At 28.8% G+C, this 27,061-nt stretch overlaps 2 protein-coding genes across 4 annotated transcripts in view; one reads left to right on the plus strand and one right to left on the minus strand.

Annotated features, from left to right (window-relative positions):
• The window catches only part of LOC132931969 (echinoderm microtubule-associated protein-like CG42247), a 26,703-nt gene extending 13,402 nt beyond the window's left edge, over nucleotides 1-13,301 (plus strand). The window contains exons 1-18 of one of the 3 annotated variants that reach the window (XM_060998112.1): nucleotides 2,167-2,794; nucleotides 3,774-3,983; nucleotides 7,095-7,211; nucleotides 7,273-7,510; nucleotides 7,579-7,717; nucleotides 8,185-8,334; nucleotides 8,415-8,586; nucleotides 9,161-9,256; nucleotides 9,346-9,486; nucleotides 9,562-9,693; nucleotides 9,753-9,881; nucleotides 9,943-10,071; nucleotides 10,137-10,265; nucleotides 10,813-10,975; nucleotides 11,129-11,311; nucleotides 11,377-11,472; nucleotides 12,212-12,326; nucleotides 12,486-13,301. In XM_060998112.1, the coding sequence (XP_060854095.1) occupies nucleotides 2,741-2,794; nucleotides 3,774-3,983; nucleotides 7,095-7,211; nucleotides 7,273-7,510; nucleotides 7,579-7,717; nucleotides 8,185-8,334; nucleotides 8,415-8,586; nucleotides 9,161-9,256; nucleotides 9,346-9,486; nucleotides 9,562-9,693; nucleotides 9,753-9,881; nucleotides 9,943-10,071; nucleotides 10,137-10,265; nucleotides 10,813-10,975; nucleotides 11,129-11,311; nucleotides 11,377-11,472; nucleotides 12,212-12,326; nucleotides 12,486-12,639 (2,547 nt within the window). In that variant the 5' untranslated portion in view covers nucleotides 2,167-2,740 and the 3' untranslated portion in view covers nucleotides 12,640-13,301. Of the gene's footprint in view, nucleotides 1-2,166; nucleotides 3,166-3,773; nucleotides 3,984-7,094; nucleotides 7,212-7,272; nucleotides 7,511-7,578; nucleotides 7,718-8,184; nucleotides 8,335-8,414; nucleotides 8,587-9,160; nucleotides 9,257-9,345; nucleotides 9,487-9,561; nucleotides 9,694-9,752; nucleotides 9,882-9,942; nucleotides 10,072-10,136; nucleotides 10,266-10,812; nucleotides 10,976-11,128; nucleotides 11,312-11,376; nucleotides 11,473-12,211; nucleotides 12,327-12,485 lie in introns of those variants that run through there. The other 2 variants (XM_060998113.1, XM_060998111.1) reach the window with 2 other exon arrangements.
• On the minus strand, nucleotides 13,294-19,871 carry LOC132931970 (protein deadpan-like). Its single transcript, XM_060998114.1, has 3 exons — nucleotides 19,432-19,871; nucleotides 18,414-18,509; nucleotides 13,294-16,105 (listed from the first exon to the last, which is right to left on the minus strand). Exons 1-3 carry the CDS (start codon nucleotides 19,543-19,545, stop codon nucleotides 15,158-15,160), a joined length of 1,158 nt encoding a protein of 385 aa, XP_060854097.1. The 5' UTR covers nucleotides 19,546-19,871; the 3' UTR covers nucleotides 13,294-15,157.
• Between the last annotated feature and the right edge of the window lie 7,190 nt (nucleotides 19,872-27,061).

Here is a 27,061-nt window from a genome sequence, read left to right on the forward strand (position 1 = left end):
ATAAAGTACAATTTAACTGCAATTTAAATTTGAATAATATTATTTACAGTTAAAACTGTATTAGACAAATATTTTTCAAAACCTCCATTAATCTATTTTAACTTTTTATTGAATATTTTAATTTGCTTATAATTAAAAAATGATATGCAATTTTATTACTATAAAATATTTCAACCATGTTAATTTACCTTATTTCATTCAATTCTAATCATGTAGTATTACTCTTATTAAATATTAAGTTAAAATGTCATAATAATTATGTACTAATATATTTTAAATAATATTCAAAAAATGTTCTGAACATACTTGTATTATACCTCAAACTTGTGTACGCATTTTTATCAATATCACAATCAGTCTAAGTTTTTGTCTACTCATAATATGTGTTTTTAATTTCTTTATTAAAATTTCCATAAAATACGAATGGCATTAAAGAAAAAGTTATCTATTGAGTAATAAAAGCTGTGACCCAAAAGTATAGCGATACCTTAGGTATTATAATTTAAGTTAATTACCTTTTGTTCGTGTTATGTTAAGTAGGAGGTATAAAGTTTTATATACCTATATGGTTTCAAAATATTATATTGCGGGTATGTTATGATTTCGGTTTTGTTCGTGTCGGTGGTCATTTTGTTATGACCTTCAGATTAATTTTTACATTTTTACAAGAGATCTTGAGTTGTTCATTTATATTTTCACATGAGACTAAGAGCGGTCAAGGACTCCAAATGATTTTAGTTTGTTGAAAAAAATGCATGTACCCAACATAAAATAACTAAAAATTAACGATATAATTTTAAAATACAGCTACTTAAAGTTAATTTGTTACGATTTACTTATTTTTTATTTGCATAAAGTAGTTACACTGAAAAATGAAATAGAACCTCGTATAATAGTAATATATAGTAAATTAATAATAGGTAAAATAGAGTATATTATATTATGTGTTATAACGTATAGTTATTATTCAAATATTTAAAATGTTAGTCTAATACATCAATTAGAAACTAAAATTATATAATTGTAAAAATGTAACGCATAACATCTAAGAAAACAACAACATTTTTAATGCTAAATGGCTGTAATATTGAGTAATATTTAAAAAAAATAAAACTACCCCAAAATCCTTATAATAACAATATAATAATAACCATATTAACTATGACAAGTTGTTATATAATCCTAGTAAAAAAAAAATATTCATCTGGCCTTAATGTATCATTACTTCTTTAAGACTTATTAAGTATTATAATTATTTACATTGCGCATATATCATAGGTAATATTATATTATATCATCGATAGCTAATATTGAATCTATTCATATTCATTTTTAAAAAGAAAACATATAATTGGAGAGAAATAAAATTTTTATCTATAAACATCAAAATCTCGAAAAATACGACGAAAATTCTATAATAGGATTGGTAATTCATAAAATACTATAGTTAAGATATTTTTGAGAATGACTCAACTTAACCTTTGCCCCCGTCGCCAACATTTTAGGGGCAAATGACCACCCCCCCCCCCCCGGCCCCACACACACATACACCAAAATTACACTAATGGCTAGACTGATTTATTATTACAGTTCCTGTTATCCTGTTATCCTGTATCCTCCCGAAAAAAAATGTTATGTATATTCTTTATATTAAGACTTTTGTATGAGTGTGAGCGTGCGTGTGTGCGTATTTTATTATCGCGGTGGTGTTGGGCCCTTCAGGCGAAAAACATCATATCCACGCGACAATGACCGGAAGCGCACCTCTCCGCCGACGAACCCGCGCGAAAACAATATACGCAATAATCATATTATAATAAATATACGGTATGGCGTTTGCATGTCTGCGAAAATTATAATAATAATAAGTATGGTAATTATCAAACGGCGGGGTGAGCGTTGGAGTTCGCTACAGGAGAATATAATATACGTACCTACCTCAATCGTATATTATAATATGTATTATATATACTACCGATGTACCATCCTACCTAAGCGTAGGTATACGCAAATATAGCACCTTACCGATCGAGTCGAGGAAAGGGTAGGTTTTTGTGGGGGATGGTCAGTGGGAGGTCATAGGGGTCGGATGAGCGGTGCGGTGTTGTGTATAATTGCAGTCGTAAAATTGGTGCGCGCGAAGATGGTCAAGGGCTCGGGGTATGCGCGTACATTATACACGTGTATATGCATAATATCGTAAACACTGTCTTGACCACCGCGCCCCAGACCTTGACGCCACCGTCCGTCTGTTATAGAACCGCGATATTATCATAATATTAAACAGCAATCGTGCGGGTCGTATATTTACGCGCAAAGCAGTCGAAGACAGACTTCCTCGTGAGACTGCTGCTGGAAATACATCGCACATTTATAACATTATACGTTTAGAAAAAGATATCATTATCGCAACGGTTTGCTCGAAATTAAAATCGACGTGCTTTCGCCGTGCAAATCGTGGTGTTTCGTACATCGCGCGCGTTGTGTTAAGTCGTTTATAATATAATATTTTATAAAAAGTATACGCAATCATCGTGTTTAAAATCACTTATTTTCAGTGTATCGTCACACACACACACACACACACACACACTTATATACATATCCGTAAAACGTATCGCGTATAAAAATAATTATATGATACATACTTCTCCTGTATGTAATATATATTTCCCGTCGAGGTCATTGGCGTGGGCTTTTTAATTTTCCGCCCGGCGCAGCCTTCTCGCACACCAATGGAATGGCAGTCGCGTTCACCGTGTTGCACTCGTCCATCGCCGAGCACGCCGAACAGGTACACAACACTGCGGATAAATATGATGTTATATTCTTACGTCTTATTGTTATTATTATAATCAATAAATTAATTATTGTGTACGCATCGTGGCCGAATGCTCGCTAAAATAAAAACGGTTTAAATCATTTTTCTTCAGACAGTGGTAATTTACGTGCCCGACTGTATCGTAGACATAATAATATCGTCATTATTATTAAGATCAAACCTAACTCACGTGCGCGATGAAGTTTTTGTTCGAAATACTGATAATTTTTCGATCGTTGTATTTTTTCGACTGCCGTCGCGGTAGCACAATGTAGTAAAAGTGGTGGTTCGATCGCGTTATGGAAACGTCTTATAGATTTGTCACTGAACCACAAAGCAATGACGTATGTAATTGTTTTTGTATAAATAATTAACTTTGTACGAGTATACCATATTGTTACATAAAACCATGTCTTTTCAATATTTTTTTGGCACATAACAATTAATATACCTACGTAATATATGATACCTACCGTAGATGAGAATTTAGTGCCGAAGACAAGCATTTTTAAATTTGTTGTACATTTTAACGATATAATATATACGATTTATATATTTGAATGAGCAATAATGCAAACAGAAAATAATACTAGAATCTCAAGCCTCAAAGTGTTATTTTAAAATGCTTATTAATTAAATACCTATGTTTGACTAATGTTTTTCGGTAGAGATTCTAATTTTGGAGGGATTAACTTCCCTGTCCCATATTTTAGCCGCTGTCAATGAAACATTTAAATAAATTATAGCAATAATAAACGAATGTGGTAAAGTAAAATCTAAACTATCATAATGATATTTTGTGTAATGTAAAAATTCTATTGCAATTTGTGTCTACTTAACTGCAGATATTAACTGTTTTTTATATACGTTTTATATTTTGAAGTTATTTTCATCATTAGTATTATATAAAAGATAAGTGATATGTATAATTGTTTTAACTTTTTTTTTATAGAATGCAAACTACGGTAAAAAATCTGGTAGTTGGAACTCCACAACTGCCCCGACTACAAGTTCGGGTTGGTCGAGGCAATCGTCCATGAGTAGGAAGCAATCAGTAGCTGATGCTAACGAGTTGACTTCAGCTACTTCAGGACTTAATATAACCAAATCATCTACAACTAGAGTTATAAGGATTATTAACAATTTCGATCACACAGTACAGGTCAGCATTGAATTTTAATATTACATTTTTTTCTAAACCGTTCATCGTAATTTTTAATTTTCATTATAATATGTTTTAATATTCTAAAAATGCGCAATTTAAGATTAAAAAAAAATAAAACTAAAAGGTAACAATAACAAAATATATATTAAAATATGAGTTAAAAACAATAAAATAAAAAAACTGATTGTAAGAATTGTCCATATTTCATTGTATTCAATAATCTTAAATTTTAGAGAAACTCGATGTGGAACTCATTTACTATAGTAATTTAAGATATTAAAAGCTCATACAATATATTGTTAAGATTTTCGAAATATATTAGATACAGTTCAATTAGCTAAATTATTAATAATTCAATCTTTAATATAAATAGTTATAAATTATAATACTCTAAATTTAAAACAATTAATTGTAAAATAAATAGCAACCCTAAGACTTACTGTATTATTAAAGATCAAATTATTTTATACGTTAATAAGGTTTGATTTAATTATAGAGAAGTATCAATCAATTTATCTTGAATTTAAAATCCTGTCTTTGAAATTAAAATTTAAACTTATATAAGTCATTGTCATTTGTAAAGTAACATTCACCACTTTTCAAGTATTAGATTTTACTAAAAACTATTGTTTTACGTTATGGTATGAATAATAAAATGGTGGAAAATTTACAGTACTACACTTTTAGATCATAAAAATAAACATGATAATTTATTTTAATTTTTCTAAATTATCTATATATTTAGCAAAACAATTAAAAATATAACTAATATAATTATTCAATTTGTAATAATTACAAAAAAATAACAAATAAAATAATTAATTAAGAATTTATTTATAGATTACACTTTATAATGTAAATTTAATACAATGAACCAAATTTAATTTTTTTTGGAAAATGGCAAAATAATCTTTAATAGGTAATTAATAAAAATTTGATTGATGTTAATATATATTTAAATTTTAGTGATTCTAAATTCAGTATGAAAAAATTATAAAAGCATTCAAGACTATTATTACTTAAGTCTTTATTAAAAAAAAATGTTGGTAACGAAAAAAAATTATATTCGTATTAATTTATCAGAATTATTAAAAAATTCTAATCAGAAAAAAAAATAACCTATGTATAAAATATAACTATATACAAACTATTAGAACTTTTAATAATCACTAGCAAAACTTAATATATAATATAAAAAAAAATTATGAAATTAAAATATGTACATACTACAATATGACTATTATACTTTATTTTTATTCTAAAAATTTTAATTAGTACTAGTAATAAGTTGTAGGTCTAATCGAAGTTGCAGTTGTATAGCATAAAAGTTAATATTAAGTTTTTAAGTTATTCAGTTAAAATGTGACCTTGAAGAATAATATTTTGATACAAAATATAATTAGCTATACAACGATATTGAACTTTAACCTGCTTTAATGTAGTAAACATCTACTGTATATATTATTATTGTTACAAAACTCCTATACACGCATGCACCTGTTTTGCATAACCTGAACGCCTGTTAGTAATTTATAAAAAAAAAACTAACAATGATAATAATAATTTCATAAATATAAATAATATAAAAAATATTTATAATATCTAATATTCTTATTTATTACACACGAAGTTATGTTTTAAACATATTGAATATAGTTTTTAATTTTTGTACGACTTTCAAAATTATTTTATAATATAAATAAGTAATAAGAATAACCGTATAATATAAGTAATATAAGGAAATTTTAAGAATAATTATTAATAGCCATGCTTATAATTTGAAAGATTAATTTTAGAGTTTTAAAGTTTTATAACGCATAAGTACGTTTATTAAAATCCTGAAGCTAATTATATACTTACGAGCTTAATTACTGAAAATAAACATTGCTCGTATATTTGTAGAAACCAGTGACTTGTAATTTTTTTATTAATATTTAAATAAAAATCGAAATTAATAACATCATAAATTCATAATATTTTATGTTGTATCAAAAAAAAATTAATTTATTTAGTAAAGCGCATTTTAGATTCTGAACAAAGTGAGGAATGTATTGATAATGTATGATTTTACAATGATTTTTACGCATAATCGGTTTTTGACAAAATCGATTTTTTATTTTGCTTTAACTCAAAAATGAATCATTGTATATACTTGAAATTTTTACCAAATGTTTATATTTCCGTTATCTATTTATGATCAAATTTTCAAAATATTTTGAGTTTTTACGCTATATTTATAGACAATTGAAATTTTCGATTTTTCTAAGTATTTTTTTTGAAATTTGACAATCCAAAAAATCTTTAAAATTGAATACAAGGTTTATTACAAGTTGTATTTATCGTAGTAAAAAAAATAAAAAATTGTTAGTCACAATTTTTGTTTATAAGCATTTAAAGTTTAAATGTTTACAAAATATATAAAAATCGCGAAAATTTGCAAGGAATTTTCAAGTTTTTTTTGTGATTTATACCTAAGGTTAAAAAACCCAATACAAGGTTATCCATAAGTTTTCCTTCATGTAACTGTAAAAAAAATTCTAGCGTCATTTTAGAAAAAAATGTATGAGCGTATAAAATTTAATTTTTTTACGTAATCGCGTAAAAATAACGATATATTACAATTTAAATATAGGTAATAATATAACATAATATCCTACTAATTATCCTAGACTGACAAATCAACTCCGTTCAGAATCGTTTTTCGTATACAATGATACCTGTCATTGCATTCAAATTTAACACATACCTACTCCCCATCTCGATTATACATATACAGCAGAGCTTGTCCCCGCTTTTTTCTATTGTTATCACCAGCGGTAAATCCAAACTGAAACGTTTCAGTGTGTTTAATATATTTATATTGAAGACAATATAACGTAATCAATCAATGGGTAATATAGGTTAATTAATATTAACGCCAATACAAATTAAAATCCAATATTCGCAATAGGTTATGAGTTAGTTAAAAATTATATTATTTTTTTGTTTTACAATTTTAAGATATTATTACCAATAAACAACTAGCACTTATTTTTTTTACGTATTAAAAATGCTTTAAATATTATACAAAACTTATTTATTTATGAATTTATTATTTTATAATTTTAGTGTCGCGTTCTACTTAATTTAAGAACCACCCAACCTTTTGAAGAGGTCATTGAAGATTTAGGACATGTGCTCAAAATGAACAATGCTAAACGCATGTTAACCGTGTCTAATCAAGAAGTAATAAGCAATGACTGTTTTCCTGGTACATTTATTTTAAACAAAAAAAAAACTGATTTAGGTTCGTAGTTTTTCTCAACTGAGAAATGAATTTTCGGACGTGGATACATTTTATATTACGTCGGAGTCACGTGTACTATCGCCGCCATTTAGAAGGTCAAGATCCAGAGGGGCATTAGCGGTTGAACCGATTATAAATACAGTTCCTACAAAGGCGGAAAAGCAAAGGAGAGCGAGAAGTAAAAGCCGACCTCGTGCACTATATGCAGCTGATACAGATATTGTTAAAGTGCCTCCAGGTAAAAATGTTGATGTAAACTAAGCTATTATACAGTTGATAAAACAACTACCTATTTTTACATTTAAGATTATACGGTTTTGGATGTGATGAAAGAAGAACCAATACGCGTGCAAATAAGAGGGACAAGAAAAACATTTTTCCCTCCAATGGTCCATTCTCCTGCAGATGATTCACCGCCAGACAAAAGATTAACTTTAAATTGGGTGTATCCTTTTATGTAATATCAATATATACGAAGTAAAATAAAATAAATTGTTCAAAAATATTAAATTATATATAAAGTTTATTATACAAGTTAAACCAAATGTATTGTAAGTAATGTTTTTTAAATATATACTCGACAATTGTTTGGTTTAATTTAAGTAAAACTTACTGAAACGTTATATCGTTATGAAGTTGTTATTTATTTATCACAATAATATTATTATTATTGTAAATTACTTTAACAATATAAATTTATATAGGTATAATATTGGCCGTATCTGTTAAAAAAAAAATGGAAACAATTTGTTAGCATCATACCATTAATTATTATTAAATTTTAATTATTTTGGAGATTTAACTTATATAACTTTATTATAACTAATGTTTAATCAAAACATTGATATTATCACACGTATAAGTAATAAATAAATAATTTTAATATTATTCCTTCACTTCAGAGTTAAATAGTTATGGTTATCGAGGCATCGATACAAAAAGAAACCTGTGGGTATTGCCTACCGGAGAACTTTTGTATTACGTCGCGGCTGTAGCTGTACTTTATGATAGGGATGAAGAATCACAAAGACATTATATTGGACATACTGAAGATATTCAATGGTACTAAAAACAACCTGGAGTATCTAAAATATTTTAATTTAAAATATATTTAATTTATTCAATTATTATTTTTGTTACAGTATGGATATACATCCTTCTAAGGAGATGGTAGCTTCGGCTCAAAAAGCCGGCAGAACACGAAAGACACAGGCTCACATTAGGATTTGGAGCCCCGAAACTCTGTATACTCTGTACATAGTTGGCAATGGCGAATTTGAAGAAGGAGTCAGCGCATTAGCATTTTCTCAACTCGTATGTTATAATGATTTTACATAATTACTAAAATAAATATAATACAAAAAAAAGGGAAAAAATTAAAAAAAACACATAATCGTAAAATCATAAATTTATTGTTCCGCTAAGAATCTAAAATATATAATAAGCAAAGTACTAGTTTATTAGAGAGATAATAGTCTGTATAATAATGATATAATTTGGAATACAAAATAAATTAACATTCCAGGTTATACATCCCATATTATATACATTATTTAATTCCCATTTTATAAACTTATACTTAACACTTATTTTTTAATATTTTAATCCAAAAAAATTATTTAAATTATAATTATCATAATGTGTGTTTATACCAACCAGTGACAAATTATAGTAGAAACGTGGGAGAACAATATAACGCAAATAATTGAGCACGTATAATAATCTTAATATATTGTAGTGTATTAAATTATTATACCTACTTGGTAAAGTTCCCAGAAAAAAATGTATAAATGACATATGATTTGCATCACGATCATAGAGCGAGCTAATAATTGACTCATATATAAACATACACAAATAAGAAATAAAATAATTATTTTATTTTTAGACTGGAGGAAATTATTTATTAGCTGTCGATTGTGGAAGAGAAAAAATGTTATCTGTTTGGCAATGGCAATGGGGACATTTATTGGGTAAAGTAGCTGTAAGTATATTAAAACATTATTTTTGTGTTCTAGGCAATTGTATTAAGTATAATATTTGTTGTTTTTAATTTTTTATAACTCGTTGTAGACGATGCAAACTGAAGACATACTAGGTGCATCTTTTCACCCTTTAGATGACAATTTAATGATAACTTATGGAAAAGGTCATTTAACGTTTTGGACCAGGCGGAAAGATGGATTTTTCGAGAAAATTGATATCATAAAAGCAGTAATATATATATATATATATTAAAAGTTGTTTTTAAAATAAATTGGTTTAAATTACAAATGTACTCATTATTAGCCTTCGAGGACGGTAGTTACCAGTTTACAGTTCGAACAAGAAGGGGACGTAATTACGGCGGATGGCGATGGATTTATTACGATTTATTCTGTAGACAGCGATGGCGCGTATTATGTCAGAATGGAATTCGAGGTAGATATCAATTAAATTGGTTTGTGTTTCTTAGATATCTGTTACTGTGGTTATTTTAGGCACACAACAAAGGCATAAATGCTCTTATAATGCTACCGGAAGGAACTCTATTGTCTGGGGGTGAAAAAGACCGTAAAATTATAGCTTGGGATTCATTACAAAATTACAACAAGATAACTGAAACGAAAGTATGAAGTTTATGATTAGATAAATTAAAGACAATTTCGCTTAACAAATTTATTTTAATAGTTAACTGAAGTTTATGGTGGTGTAAGAAGTCTATACCCTCAACGGCCAGGGAGGAATGATGGTAACATATACGTAGGAACGATAAAAAATCATATTCTAGAAGGATCAATGCAAAGAAGATTTAATAGAGTGAGATTTTGATAAAAAGACTTAGACTTACTCAAATGTATATATCATTTACAAATGTATTACAGATAGTATTCGGCCATAGTAAACAATTATGGGGATTAGCAGTTCATCCGGACGATGAACTTTTTGCCACCGCGGGTTACGATAAAAATATAAGTCTTTGGAAAAGACATGCTTTACTATGGAGTACTCAAGTATGTATTGTACACAATATATTATCATAAAATTCATTGTTAATTAAATAATTATTTATTGTTGGGCACCTGTGACAAATTATTTAATCTTAAAAACCTGTCTGTATGATTATTATTTATATATATAAAAAAAACTGTTTATAGATCAACATCTGTCATCTATAAGTTATAAAATATATTTTACGCATAACAAAATATATGTTTTATTATTTAGACAATTTTCATTTTAAACACAATTTAGGGCTAGTGAACTCATCAATAAACTATTTAGTTAAAAAAAACTAACATCACAAGAATTGTTTAATTTTATTTTTGTTTTTATTATTCATATATTATACGTCATATTTTGACAGTTACAATACTTAATATTCATAGGATTGTTATCTATTATCCTTTATAAATAACTGATTTATTTTATAATTATATTATTTTTTTTTTAATAATTTAAATATTATACTTTTTAAACTTATTAAATCATCCAATATTAAAATATATTTCCTATTTATTTTTTTAATATTTGAAATATATATAAGTTATGTCTCTATAGATTGCATATGACTGTGTATCACTTACCTTTCATCCATTTGGTACTGCTCTTGTGGCTGGTTCAGTGGAAGGATATTTGATTATTTTAAATGCTGAAAATGGGTCTGTGGTGTCAAGCGTTCGAGTGTGTGGTTCTGCCTTGACGTGTATGGGTTTTAATCCAGGTACAAAATAAAATAAATATAATATAATTATACATTTTCAACAACTTGCCTATTAATATTGAGTTTTAATAGTAATTGTATGTTTTTGTCATTTCATTAATTTAATTATTTAACAAATCGATGTATATATTAATAAAAACTAAATGATTTTAGCTGGTGATACAATAGCCGTTGGTTCTCAAAATGGTAGTGTATATCTCTATCGAGTAAGTAGAGACGGATTCACGTTCAAAAAATCGAATAAAATTAGAGGAGTTCAACCATTGGTGCATTTAGACTGGAGTACGGATGGAAATTATCTACAAACAGTAACTGCCGAATATGACCTAGTTTTTTGTACGTAACTAAAAAAATATGAAAATATCTTGCATTCTATAAAATATTTATAATTACTAATTTAGGGGACGTCAAAGGATTGATACAAGAAAAAAGTGCATCTGCAATGAAGGACGTTAAATGGTACACATATAACGCAACTATAGGCTACTTAGTTTCTGGTAATTATATTTTTTAAATTAATTTAATTATTCACTAGAAGGTTATAATAATTGAGTGTTCATTTATAATATTAATTTCTTCTCATTCTTTACTTTATTTTATATTAATTATGTTTCTATGAGTTTTGATTTTATTTTTAATGTTTATTTATTATAATATGAAATTAAAAAATTAAAAATCAACTTACATGTTTTATTTTTTATTCAAAATAACTGTACCTGAAGTTATCTAATATAATACATGTCAGTCAAGATAGATTAATCATTTCTATTATGTTGAACATTTAATTGCTTAATTTTTTTGGAAAGAGTTACGATTATTTTTAATGAAAATTACGCAAATAAACACCTTTAGTAATTATATAGTCAATATTTAGTTATTTTCTATATAACCATTTAATTTGACAGTGTAAATTATTATAAATAGTATGAATATGTATATTTTTGTATGTTATTTAAAAAAATTATTATATTATTATAATTATGTAAAAATATTTAAACTTAAACCGTTAACCAATGGAGAGAATTTCTGATTTTGTATAATTTTCCTATAATTATTGTTAATACCTCATAAAAACTTATTTTAAGTTGTCAGCTCGTATGATTATCTAGCGGTTTTTATATTTTAAAGAAGAAATTTGAGATTTTGAAAGAATATTATGATTTGATTAATAAACAAATTTACCAGTTACCGTTAATAATTTTGATTGTTTATAATTTTCGTTATGTTTCATTATAGGTATTTGGCACAATAGATATTATCCAACTTCATCAATGATAAGCACTGCCAACAGATCAGCAGCCCATGATCTTTTTATAACCGGAGATACAGATGGGTATCTCAGACTATTTAGGTACACAATCAGAATATATTACCTAGTATATATTTTCATATGTATGTCTTTAAATACAATTCTAAACTGTTAGTTAATTTTAATTACATTTTAAATTCACATTAAGGTATACACACACCACTAAACGCACCTAATGAGTCATTTAAATTTAATTTGCAGACATCCGTGTATTTTTACCAAATCAGAATACAACGAAGAGAAGGTTTATAGTGGACAAGTATCGAGCGCTAGATTTTTGTATAACGATAGAAACGTGGTGACAGTCGGTGGAACGGATGCGGCTTTAATGCTATGGGATGTCATAGAAGATTAAGTACAAAACCGCTTTACAAACTTTCATTTATTATTATTATTTTTTTGACTCAAGCACAATTCGATTTCTTCATCAATTTATTTACTACGATCCGATGTCTACGTGATGAAATCAGAAAAAAAACGTAAATGGATAATGAATTACCAGCATTTAAAAAACCTGCCTATACATTAACGTAAAGTACGCCAGAAAGAAATATAAAACGTCATCTAACTGTTTTGAATTATTTCCAAAACCTATTATAAAAAAGTTACCGTTTTAGAAAATGTAATAATAAGGTTCACGACCATCATTTTTTATTATGTATACATATAATATATACTTACGGTCTTTATTGACATCACTGCTTAATTTTATAGTAACGCAATTTGATATTCTTTCAGCGAGCTAGAAATATTTTTCGTGATCTGTGATTATTAATATATAATATATTTCTTGTTATGTTCAGATTATTTTTCTAATGTCGGTACAGATCAGTTAATGATCTGAAAATGTTGGTTTATTAGTATAAACTATAGACACATCTTCACTATATCAATATCATAACTACACTGCCTGGCATAGATATGTTAATATTATATTTAATTTGTATGTTTTATAAGTATCATATAAAATATACATACATAGTATATAAATAAAAAATTAATTTAACAATTTTGAAATTTTAGACTTGTTTTTATTTATTATCCTTTCATTTATTTTTGTGCATTGAGATGATACAAATATTAACTGTTAACTCATTATTTGCTTAATACAGGTTAATATAATTTCAAAATTATTATTTCTTCGTCAAAAAAAAAACATTTAAAAAAAATGAAAAATAAATGAAATACGATTCAAAAAAATTGTCGTATTTATAACTAATAATTACAAATATAAATACATGTATAAAAATAAAACGAACATATAAGAACAAAAGTAAAATATAATTATAGTATTTTAAATATAATGTTTGATAAATTAAGCTGATGTTCATGACAGATAATGCCTGACACCGTATAATAAATTAACAAAGTTGTAAGCAAATCTTTACACGGAATTACAAAAGTAGAATGAAAAGAATATTATAAAAACATAATCTAAGTAAAGGCGTACAGGTACATAGAAATTATAATATAATATTAAAAAAGTGCCGAAAGAAAGAACGCGGATAAAACAATATAATAAAATATAATGTATCTTAATTAAAAGTCGTAAATAAGAAGGGCGTATTATATAACTATAAAAATCTTTGGTAACATATAAATAGCATATAATAAAATATTACGTATGTAATAATCATATCCAAGCGTTGAACACGAAATCCACGAAATCATCATAAGTAATTCTAGAGATCTAAAATTAGTAACACAGTTTTTCGCGTAAGAAACGACATAACATATACGTTTATATTATTAGTGGTTTTTGGTAAGTTACTTTTGAGATGTAACCAAGTTAATAGTAACATGAGTGAGGGCCGGTCAAACGGCGGAAGAGAGATGATTGGGAGTATATCCCTATAAATGTTTTTAATATTTATAATAATATTATAATATTGTATCAAAGATATATTTTTTTTAAAAATAATATGAATACTTTTTTTTGTGGTCTGATAAAATATGAATATTAATTAACAATTTTTGATACAAAAAATTTTAAGCTTTGGTGAAGGTAAATACTGTTACTTACAACATTTACTTTAGGTTAAAGTAATATATATATATATGTATATAAAATAATTATTAATTGAACAGTTCAATCATAAAACATTTATATAATTCATATTATAATTTTTAAGTTTTTCTTTCTTTATTTTATAGTTAGTAAAAAATAATATAATAAAATGTTGATGTATTTTATAAATGATTTAGTTATTATGTTAATCTAAGAGTCTAGCTAGCGGATGGCTTAGCTATAATGACTGTCTGTCGTGGACTCGTGAATATAGCCCCAACTTAGGTAGATGAATCGACAAAAATAAAATAAAAACACATTTTACTAATTTATATACATTTGGTTATTAAATAATAAATCAAATCGATCTATATAATCTTTAAATTCTATTTTTATTGATCAATAATATTTGAATGTCAAAAGATCAGCCCTACCCGTGACTAAATTCTTTGATCGCCACTGTTGTAGTTGGAAAGTATAACAATTAGTAAAATCCGGAATCACAAAAGCGTCTTTTTATTTTATTTTTTTCAACAACTATATATTATGAAAATATTTTAAATTTAAATACGAGATATCACATACGTCTTTCTAGTTTTGTGTTATACACTATATAAACGGAATAATTCGCGAAGTCACCGTGTATCATTAAAAGTACATATAATATAACTCCGTTATATAATATATAGAAATACAAGTTGTACAAGAATAATATAAATTTTGCAACGAAATGCACGAAGACGCATTCTTGCATGTAACGAGGGTAACTAAATACCCAACACTGCGGCGAAAAGTAACTGAAAACATCGCCGCTACCTTCACTACAGCTGCAGTGTATACTATCAGAAACACGACGCGGATGGCGTCACCAGGGTCTCCACATGTTGGGGTCGGAATCAGGACCGTCGGACGGTCTGACTGCGGCGGCCGCGGCTTCCGGCCTGCGAACACGCGCAACCGTAGGGCCGTCGCCGTTTGACGGCGCCACCGCTGACTGCTTGTGCGAGGACGACGCGTTGGCCGTAGGAACGTTTACCGGTATATCGCCCAGGGGCCTCTTGTTGCTGCACCCGACCACAGTTTTTTTCATCGAAAAATCAAGCGGCGGGTACTGGGCAGCTGCCGCCGCTGCCATGTCTTCGGCCCACGAGCTGGTCGATGACACGTCCGGTTCGTCGCAGTACACGAAAGGCGTTGAACCGACATCCGGTGACGGAAGCTGGCCATGTACCGCCGTGAACGCGCTCGTCCGGGAACGCCCGACTTTTGGCAGCGATGGTGGCGGGACGGATGGCGGCGGTACGGTCGGTGGCGTCAAGTCTCTGATCAGCGATTGCTGCAAAACCGGTAGACCGCTTGACATCGGGACCGACGCGGTTGCGGCTAATGCTGTCGCCGTTGCAACTTGCAGGTCGAGCCGATGGTGCAAAGAGTAATTATTATTGTTGACGAGTGGACGCGGCGGCGGTGGAGGGGGCGTCGTGCCTGCGGCCGCGGCGACATACCTCATTTTGGCCACGCACGAGTCCAGATGTGACATCAACCTCTTTTTGATGTCTTCGTCCACCCCGTCTAACCGGTCGACGAATCGATTCACTTCGCCAGCACACTCCTGGTAACCCGTCTGAAACTTTTGCACGACTACCGCCGTTAAAGCCGCGGTCGATGATGAAGGCGACAGCGATGATTCAACGGTTGGACAGGCGGCCGGAGCCAATGTTCGGCTGGTACTGCCACTCCGGTGCAACGACTGCAGGTGCCGCACTGTCATTTCCAAGATGTCCGCTTTTTCCAACTTTGTGTGTCTTGCTGGCTATAAATATATTATATAATGATATTTTCAATATTGACATCAACCATATGCGCATAAGTAAAATAATATAACAAAATATGGGTACAACCAGTGTCTATCTTGTTTGAAATTGAGCTCTGACGCCCCATTCAAACTTCAATAAACAATTTAACTGCCTTTTAATATATTGCAATAATATTATTTTATTTAAAAATGGTCCAAGTATAATAAATACTATAAATCCTATATTACATATTATATTTTGTATTTTTGTAAAACCATTTTTAAGGACTATTATCCGTAATATAAATATTTTATTAAATAAGAAACTACTCGTTAAAAATTTGAATTGGGTATATTATATTTTTTTAAATATTATTCACTAAATAATTTACTGTAAAAACAGAGGTTCTCATTTGAACAACAGAAATTTATATTACTAGTGACTACAAGGACACTCCTTAAGTAATACAACAAATCTCAAGAATTTAAAAATAAGGTCCTTAAGTTTATTCAAAAATTCCAAAAATCATTATTAAATTTAAAAAATAGGTGTGATCATACTTTGTGTATCACTCTGTATATATTATATATTACGTGATTACGCGCCTAAAAAATATCGTCCATCTGTATAGCCTTAACCTAGGTATTTGCGCAGGTACAATGTAAAAACATTTAAACATACATCTGTACTATAGTCTACAGAGTACCCGAAACGTGATAAATATTTTAGAGATTATCTTATCTAACTGTAGCTGTGTTATATGATTTAAGTTTCATTTTTTTTCCATTTCATTAAAATTACATAATATATAAATATTAATAAATCGCATGTATTGCATATTATAACTGTACAAACCAATACATTTTAAATATAAATATATTCAATATCCAACTATATACAGTAAAATTTATATTCCATGTTGATTAAATCTTATAAGCCACGTCTTTCCCTTAACAAATTGAACCTTCTACTTGTCACTTTATGGAATAACGAATTGACAGCAAGAATGTTACGATAATACACGATGATACCAAATTCAGTAGAAATAACAAGAATATATTTATAAAAAAAACGGGGACATTGCAAAAAATAAATATAATAATAATATAACGCCGACAATTGAATGTTTATATACTATATAATATTATAATCAAGAGAGCGTATAATCCTTGAAATCAAATAACTTATTTTTTAGATCGTGGTTATGTTTAAAATGGAATATTATTACACAATTGTGTTTTTCTGTTTTATACCTACATATAATATTTAAAAAATCATTTTTTTTTATTCTGCTTATGGAAAGTATTAAATACAGTTATAAACATATGGTTAAAACTAATATATTATTCATTATTCATTATAAATATTCACATTATTAATAGATATAACTATATTAATTTTTTGGATATTGAAAAATAAAACTGACAAAATTCTCATAACAACAGTCAATTGACGAGTGTCAACTATAAAATATAAAACATTTTGTGAATTCAAAACGATAAAAATTTCGTAATTTGTTATGACTATTGACTAAAAATGATAAAAAGAAAATAGATATGAAGTCAGTTGAAAAACACAATATATGGGACTAAAATACTCAAAAATTACTGTGATAAAATGAAAAAAAAATATTTTTGATACATGGAAATATTAATAAGATTTAAATTATTAATATTTCCAAGATCAATCATTTATCATATTAAGAGGACGCAACACCCGCTGTGTTGTTTCTGTCTATTACAAGTATATAATATAGCAAATTTACGCTCAACAGATTACGTTTAGCTCTTTTAGTTTAAAAATTAGAGTTAATCAACTTATTATAAGCCTGATGGTAAGAACATTTCCTATGTTTGTAGAATGGTTTCTACGATAGTTCAATTTTTTAGCAATTTAAGCGTATATAATATAGCGTAAATTAAAAATGCTCATAACAGTCATAACTCATTTAAAAACCGAAAAATCGTAAAAAATCAACTTACAAACATATAGGTAATGTTCTTACGATCAAGTGTCATAATAAGTTGATTCACTCTAATTTTTAAATTAACAGAACTAAACGTGATCTGCTGAGCGTAAATTCGCATACTTGTCACGCACTTGTAAGACAGAGATAAGAGACAACGCATGTGGGTGTTGCGTCCTCTTATGGTATAAACCATCTTCAAAAACACTATTTTATTACTATTTGATATTATTCTATATATATATTATAGTGATCCTTATTATTATTTACTGGCATTACTAAAATTGTATAAATGTTTGTTTTTATATTGATATAATATTGTATTTTTATTTTATTATGAAAAATTATAATTAGCTTACGTCTTTTTTCAATGCATCCAATATAAGTGTTTTTAGTTCATTCAAGCACTGATTGATTCTGGCTCTCCTTTTTTTTTCCATAATTGGCTTATTGTTCTAAAATAGAGAAAATACTAAATTTAATATTAATGTATCATAAAACATTAATTTAAATAATTTTAAATTAAAAAAAAAATATATTTCCAAGTCAAATTTTATTAAAAATTTTTTTAATAATGTAATCGAAACAAAATGTTCAACAAGTGTCATTTATTGAAATTCCCCGTTTTACATACCTATTTATCAATGTTATAATATAATTATTATAATATATAATATTAAAATATTTGAAGTAATACATATTTTAACTGTCTTAAGTTCTATTTTTTTCATAACTAATTATTGTTTTTTTTTTTTTATTGTTGATGAGTATAAAATAAAAGTTAATTAAAAGAATAGTATTAAGTTAAGAATTATTAATAGTAACATCTCTATTTTCTGAGACAGGTTCAAAGTATTAATATAATATTGTATCGTGATCTGTTAATAAATAAGTATAACTAAACTAGATATTAATTTGTAATATTATAACAATTGAATAGCTATATTTATCAAAACAAAACTATTTTCAAACATTAAACAACTTTCAGGAGAAATAAAAAAAAAATTTCGCACTTAATCAATCTTGTAAAAGTACTTGAAACTTAGGTATATACTATATACAAAGGTATACGTAGTGGTGGCTTGAAGATTCTGCCCCCATCGAAAATAATAAAAAAATATATGTAATAAATAAATATATATAAAATTTGTATGAATCCACTCCCTGATTTTTATTTTTATGTACATACATATTAAAAATATATTATCAATTATCAAAAATTATTTTTAATATTATTATAGTTACTTTAAATTAAATAGAAAAGAAATTAACAAACGAAAAATGATTGCAGCGACATATTATATATTCTTTTGAAAAAACTGTTAATATTACTTAACAAATGAGAATAGTTAACATAAAATTAGATATGATATTTACCTTTCGCAATTCGGATTTCGAAAGCTCGTAACGTCTGGGTTGGCCAGAGGATGACATCCCGGACGAATGAACCCTTGGATCGTCATCTTCTGAGTCATTGTTCGTCGATGACATAATATTATTTTACCTATATTTTCGTCTGACGAGTGGCACAACGAGTACAACTGCGGCACGTCGATCTCGCACAAAAATATACATCGGAAAAATTTTACCGAACGGTTCCGTGGCGTGTTTCACGTGTCCGTTAGCGTTTCGTCGGAAAAGCGAAATTCAAAAAAATCGTTTATTTTCGGCCTGTTACGCGCGCAATGATCTAAAACACCGACAAAAGCGAACCGGTCCATACTGCTGGGTTATTTCAAAACATAATGGCACGGGGCGCACGGTTGCGCGAGTTCCCACGTTGTGCACGCGTGCAACAATCGCCGCGATTGTGCCGCACAATCGCTACGATAACTACTATATATAAATATTATATATTCATTATGCGCGCGTACCTTGCGCATAACAATTTATTCTATACCTATATTTTATACTCCGATAAGTGATAATAATACGCGCGTACCCACCCACCCCGTACGTAATAAAATACGCCATTCATATTATTTGTGACCTAACTCATCGCTACCTAACTGTTTATTATGGTTTACGCGGGTAACACGAACTAACAGCTTTTATTACTCGATAAACATAAGCCATGTAGGAAACGTAGAAGACATTTGGATCATTTGATCGTGCTAAATATACATTTGTGTATTTATAAAACCCAATAGTATAAATAATAAAAAAAAATGATGTGGTATACATTCATAGTTAACAGATTTTACTATTTGAGTAACTTTTTCAGTTAATAGAAAAATATTTGGGCGGGCGGAAATAAATTGTAAATTAAGTTTTTTATCAAACGATTCACAATTTATATAGTTTGTTCTGAAATTGGTAGATGAAAATTCTGTCCATGTTTTTGGTGAAAAATGACAATCATCAAATCTTAATGGTATTATAATTAAAATGATATATTTCCTAGTTATATGTACGTATGATATCCAATTTGAATAATAATAAATAATTTTTATCGAAAAATCAATTCGTATACTTTATTTTGACTAGAAAACCTATTCTGTATTTTTCATTCATAGTATACCTACCTCTATATTATCATACACCTGTTATTTTCCTTCGTGTGTATGTACTTTATTTTTTATTTGGTAAACTTTTTTTTTATTACTGAGATTCATATTCTATACGAAATACTTTTACACAAATATAAAACAAAATTAATATATTCATTAATATCATAATATGTATAGTACATTAACACAAGTTATACATTACACAGAATTATTATTCGGTCGGCCAACTTCGAAGCCTTGAAACACCCTAATCTCGGAATTTGAGATAAAGACAAACCTTCCGTGATAGCTTTCAAGTCTCAATATGAAATGGATCATATGGTTTAATATGTTGTATAATATTATGATAAATTTTAATGAAATATTTATGTTAAAAACATAAAAACATTTAATTTGTAGATGAACAATATTATACTTATGCATATATGGTAGAGCTACAATTATTTTATAGAGTATAAATAATCTTTCTATACCCGGTGTATTATTTTTATAATTAATACATTTTAATATTATAATTTTGAATTGTTATATATGTATCTATATTATGATTTCACTTATCTTTTGAGATGGTAAACAATTTAATATGTACAAATTATTATTGAATTAATATATTTAATTTAGTAAGTTGATACGTATGTTAAATTTATTAAATATTTACATAACCCATTGATAACTAATTCCAACATTTTTTAATTACTCCACATTTGCTAAAATAACTTAAAAAAGAAAATATTAAACTTAAACCTACACTTTTAAACATAAAAGTGGGAAAAAGACGTAATCAATCCTTATTTAATTCTTGTCAATAAATTAGAAATAAGTTTTTTTTTGTATATTATTGCATTTTATAATATAATTTTATTTTTGTTGTTCTGTACCATAATCATTCAATTAAAAGTTAAATTCGTGTTTTAACTTTTTATTTTTTTTGTTTTTAAATCATTCGTTCTACATTTCAGACAAAAGTGTTTTCTGTATTATTTTGGTTTAACTGTACTTTACACGCCTTTGTGTTTACAGTGTAGGTATATAGGTATATAATATTATTATAAAAGAGCTGTGACTTTTTGTCGTATTATTATTATTATTGTTACAGAGCAAGCGAAATTCAAAGGGTATATTTAATGATGGCGCACCTATACACATAATAATATGTATACGCATTAAAGTAGTTCTTATAACGCGCGATGACGACGACGAGCCAAAAAACCACTCCGCCGCGCGAGGGTATAATAATTGCAAAATATAGCAACCCGCCTACTGTGGGACCCCGAGACGAACAAAACACATATTGTTATGCCCAGGGCATATATTATGTTTTGTTCGTCTTTTGTATATTTTCTTTCGCCCCTTTCTGTATAGGTAGGTACTTTTATTAAAATATATAATGTACACAAAATACAACGGGTAAAGATTATAACATAGGTACACAGAAATGGAACAATTTTTATTCGTCGCTATAACCGTAATATTTTGGCGCCACATATTACATATACTCATTTATATATAGACACCATTGTCACCCCATTTCTAAGTCCTGATTAACGTAATACAGGTATGTCGCGAACGGATTGACCGATTTTTATGTCATGTTTTCGTTTCGCATGAAAGGCGGAGGATCGTGTGTGTGTATGTACTGTGTACAGTGTACTGCATATAAATGTTAAATGTTTTTACCAGCTACTAATCGATTTCAGATATTTAATACAATATAAACGTATTCCTATAGACATATTTGATTTTTCGCTGTTTATATGTATTCGTATATTGTTAATGAAGAGGTTTAAGCGATTCGCTGTTTTAATAATTATCTAAAGTATTTCTAATATAATAATTATCAACTGTATTGAGTATTGATCCATTATATATTTATAAGTGAACATATTTTTAGTATCTATATTATATAATAATTGATTGACCGATCAATTTTAAAACATAATTGTAATATGTGCTTATGACTTTTCGAAGTCGTAGTGCAACAAATAAACACTATTAAAACTATTTATTTATCACATTGCCACTTTCATTACTAGTAGGCAGTAGCTGCTGACGTGTAAAGGTGTTTATTTTTTAAACGAATATAGTTATATTAATTAAATATATTACAACGTGTTATGTGTACAGTGTGTTTCCTATTTTGGATGTAACTGCTGTTATACCTAGTCTGTTAATTGTCACCATAGTTTGTTAGAGGAAAAAACGGTTTTTCGTAAAATGCGAATTTCGTAACGGTCTCGCGCGATATTCAACAGCTCACCCACACCCCACCGTTATTTTTAACGAAATACCGTCGCTTATTATAGGTTCTGCGGGCGCTGTGCAGGTACAACAGATGTCCAACCCCATCTACCTATGATGGGCATTAACACGTGGGGTGGGGGTGTTAGCAGCCGAAGCGCACGTTCCGGTGCGGAGTCAACGTGAGAGATCCGCGGCCGAGTTTCCGGTCCACAGCTCTTCCTTCAGATAACGCCGCGTGTATAATTGAGTTTCCGTCGTCGGTCGGTCAACCGGTGACTCAATCGTGTGTGGTGTGTGATGTGTGTTTGTGTGTGTGTGTGTGTCCGGATACCGTATAAGCCAACGATACACATGTATAGTAATAATAGACGATAATACGTGTACCTCTACATAGGTAGCGGGCATATAAAGGGGCGATAGGTTAATTACTCCGAGGGATGTCTATTATATTATATTATAATTCCGACGCACATGTTGGTTCATGTGCGTGTATGTATAGGTATATATTGTATACAATATAAAGTATATATATATATATACTGATTACTGACGGGCGACCGTCGACGGCCGTGGGAACCGGACCGACAGCTATAGTTTTAGTAGTATATAGTAGGTTTCTGGTATAGTGTAGTTGTAGTACCTATATACCGTATAGTAATGGTAGTGGCAGTGTTAGTGTAGTATACTATTTATGACCGAGTGGACGTAGCAGAGAGAAAGGGGGGAGTTGATATAATATCGTTAAATGCGCGATAACGTACGTAGGTACAATATATATATATGTATATGGTATGAGTGCATGCGTGTGTATATAGGTATATGTATCTGTCAGGTATTATAATATATGTGAGGTAGTCGCAGTGCGGTCACCTGTTCTCCGTACGTCTTCCGGCATATCCGTAAACTATAATAATTATTATTATACCGGGTGATCTATTTAACGCAAGACACTTGTTGTTTCAAAAACTATTAGCATTTTTGAAAATATTTTTTTTTCATAATATTAAACCTTAAAAAAAAATTTTTTCTAAAATAAAATATTTATATTTACTATTTTTATCGTCATTATTTTAAATTTTTTTAGAATACTTCATGTATAAAAATGTAATTTTGGATAAGTAATTTAGAGCTATAATATTTTATATGTATTTAAAGTTTAAATGAGCTGAGTAGTGGAGTGATACATGGTCACTCCGCAAAATGTTTATCAATAATACACCACTAATCTAAACTTCAAATAGTTATAAGTTTATAACTAATAATTGTACTGTCTACTTGTCTGAAATAATTTCATTTTTATATATCAAAATATTCTAAAAATCTTTTACTTTGGAGTATGAAATTAAAAAGGTATATTGTCATATAAATGAATAAATTCAAGAATAAACTCAAGAAATAATAAAGATAAAAAATTATATTATTGAACAAAAATGTTTTTTATAATGACTTACAATTATTTAAAAGAAATATTCAATGTTTTCTGATACAATGAATATCTTACGTAAAATGGATCACTCCGTATATATGTGTAAATGTAGGTACGAGTGATTTTATTGTCTTTTCCGACGTCCGCCGACACCGCCACTGATACCACTACATCATAGTATAGGAATTTCGTAAGCGTGGCTGTCAATAAATGCGTAATAATATACAACATATAATATTATTGTATTATAGTATTATAAGGTACCGTACGTTACGTTATATTTATACGGTGATAAAACATCGATTCGCAGCCGTGATAGGTATTCTTTTCCGTTTCAACCCTATAACGAACAGTGGTGTTATTGTCTATTGTTCCGCGCTTGAAACGTAAAATATTGTGCCGCAACCGTTTCCGCCCTTCATTATCCGAGATATACTCACGGGACGAAATTTGTTCTACGGACAGACTTAACAGACGTGTCTGCACGGTGACCTTGCCACTTCCGGAAGATGACCTATTTTGTTTCTTCTTATTTTTTAACCCTTTTAATTTTAAATATCATGTAAAAAATTATAACATTTTTTAATCAAACATATAGATGCAGATACTTACTATCTATCTATTTATATATTCCTATTATTAAGAGTCTGCAGATTTATAGTTAATTCACAAAGTTCAACAAATATCGCATTACAAAAATTAATTTTATTTTGTAATTATGTTGATGTTAGTTTTAATGCTCAGTATAAATCAACTGCAACAATAACTAACGAATCTAAACGTTTTGATTATTTTTTTATTTAAAAATATCACTTTATAATTGGATGAAACTATATGTGTATTTACAAAAATCACATCATGAACGCTCGGGCGTATTTCATGTTATGAGAAAATAATATACATAAAAGATTTAGTTACAAACCAAGGACAAATTTATTCATTCAAAAACTCTTTTTATGTGTTTCCGGTTTGATCATCTTTATTAATAAGAGATGAACGACGTATTTTGAAATCGGGTTAAATCACGGAAATATATTTATTCATTATACTATCAGCCCATTCAAATTTCAAAAGAGACCGGAATGAATAACAAAAGACTGTCGATCTCTTATTGTCTTTTTTATGAACCAGACAGGGATTTATCACAAAACAACGACAGTAAAGAAAAAAAAGTTAATATATAATTCGAATACATTATTATGTGTGTATGTATGTAGTTTTACATTTTAACGTAAGAGGCGAATAGGCACGCCACTTCCATCATACTAATATACGTATATTACGTTACACATTGCTGTATACTTTTGTAAATTATTATTATATAATAAAAATATAATATTACATCTAAGTATTAAAGACAAAGAATTATAAAATTTGCTTAAACATAATGTAAACACACAAATGAAAGCGAATTTGCCACGGAACTGGAGTATCGCTCCACAGCCCACACACGTTCACACCTCGATTGCTTTACTGCAGTTCGTGTGCGTTATGCTTTTGTATAATACATGTCACCATGTTATATATAATAATAATATATTATACATTTATACGTAATGATTACACATCATAATAAACGATATTAAGTGTTTCTTAATAACAAAAATAATTAATGATCATAATGAATAATATGTAAAACAATGAAATTAAACAATCGGAGTATTAAAATAAAAATTTAAAACGTAAACGCGATTTATAAATATTTTACAGTTCGAATTATAGTTTTGTGCGTGGGATTTGTGATACATTAAATTTCGCCAACCACATAATAATAATATACGACACGTAATAATAATTGTCAATCAGTGGGTGTAAAAATGTATAATATACGAATAGCTATCAAAATATGCACAATATTTATACAATAAACACATTATCTTATGATTCTAACTGACGCGCGAATAATACAGCACGTTATCATAACATAAGTTACAGCGAAAAAAAATATACTCATACTTTAATAATATGTTTAATATAATACGAATTATTACGATACAGTTTTACTTTCACCGGTTCCCGAAAGGCTTCGGCTGATGGTGATCAAGTATATGCAATATGCATCATAATCACGAATCAACGGATCGCTACATAATATATAATATTTTACGTAGATACATATATTATTTATTGTTATTATTATACCTATAGATGTGCATATTCGATCCGTTACAATTTGTCGATCGATAGTCACCGATAAACGCGTGCCCATATAATATTATAGGTATAATAATAATATTGTGCGCGCGTGTGTACATCGCAGCCGCAGCCGTAGTTCGTCTCGATCCCGGGCCATTCTCCACTTGCGGCGGAGCCCACGTTAATCGCGGAGATACAAAAAAAAAATAGTATAATATTATTATTATGATATTGCGAATGTACCTGCAACCTATGTGTATAATAGTGTATAGACGACTGTTTGAACGAGCGCGCGTTCTTGTCGGCCGGTCGGTAAACGTGGGAATGTCGATACGGATGAAATCTGCGGTCCCACGGTAGGTCACCTGTTGCCATCGGTCGAGTCATCCGGACGACGACCACCGCAAGTCGTGTGCACCGATACGCCCTGTGCCGCACGCGCAGTAGGGTTTTGCAACCAGTCACTGTGACACGAAACGAGCGTGTAAAATGTGAACCGATAAAAAAATTATTTTTAATCTTTTTATTATTATTATTATTATTATCATTGTCGTTGTTGTTATTACTTTTCTTTCCCTTTGGACTGTACAAAGATTAGGTTCTATATATAATATTTATGTTTTGGATCATGCCGAACGCATGATTATTATAAATCCGATGTTTTGCAAGCTTTCCCCAGAAATTACTTAATAAA

This window comes from Rhopalosiphum padi, chromosome 1 (genome assembly GCF_020882245.1).
Source record: "Rhopalosiphum padi isolate XX-2018 chromosome 1, ASM2088224v1, whole genome shotgun sequence".
In the NCBI taxonomy this organism is placed as follows: Eukaryota; Metazoa; Arthropoda; class Insecta; order Hemiptera; family Aphididae; genus Rhopalosiphum; species Rhopalosiphum padi.

Bases quoted from the DNA above. Each gene is read 5' to 3' on its own strand.
- LOC132931970 (XM_060998114.1), bottom strand. From the start codon at position 19,545: ATGTCATCGACGAACAATGACTCAGAAGATGACGATCCAAGGGTTCAT. The intron at 18,510-19,431 runs GTAAATATCATA...TCTCTATTTTAG, and splicing joins CGAAATCCGAATTGCGAAAG to AACAATAAGCCAATTATGGA. The intron at 16,106-18,413 runs GTAAGCTAATTA...ATATATTTATAG, and splicing joins TGGATGCATTGAAAAAAGAC to CCAGCAAGACACACAAAGTT.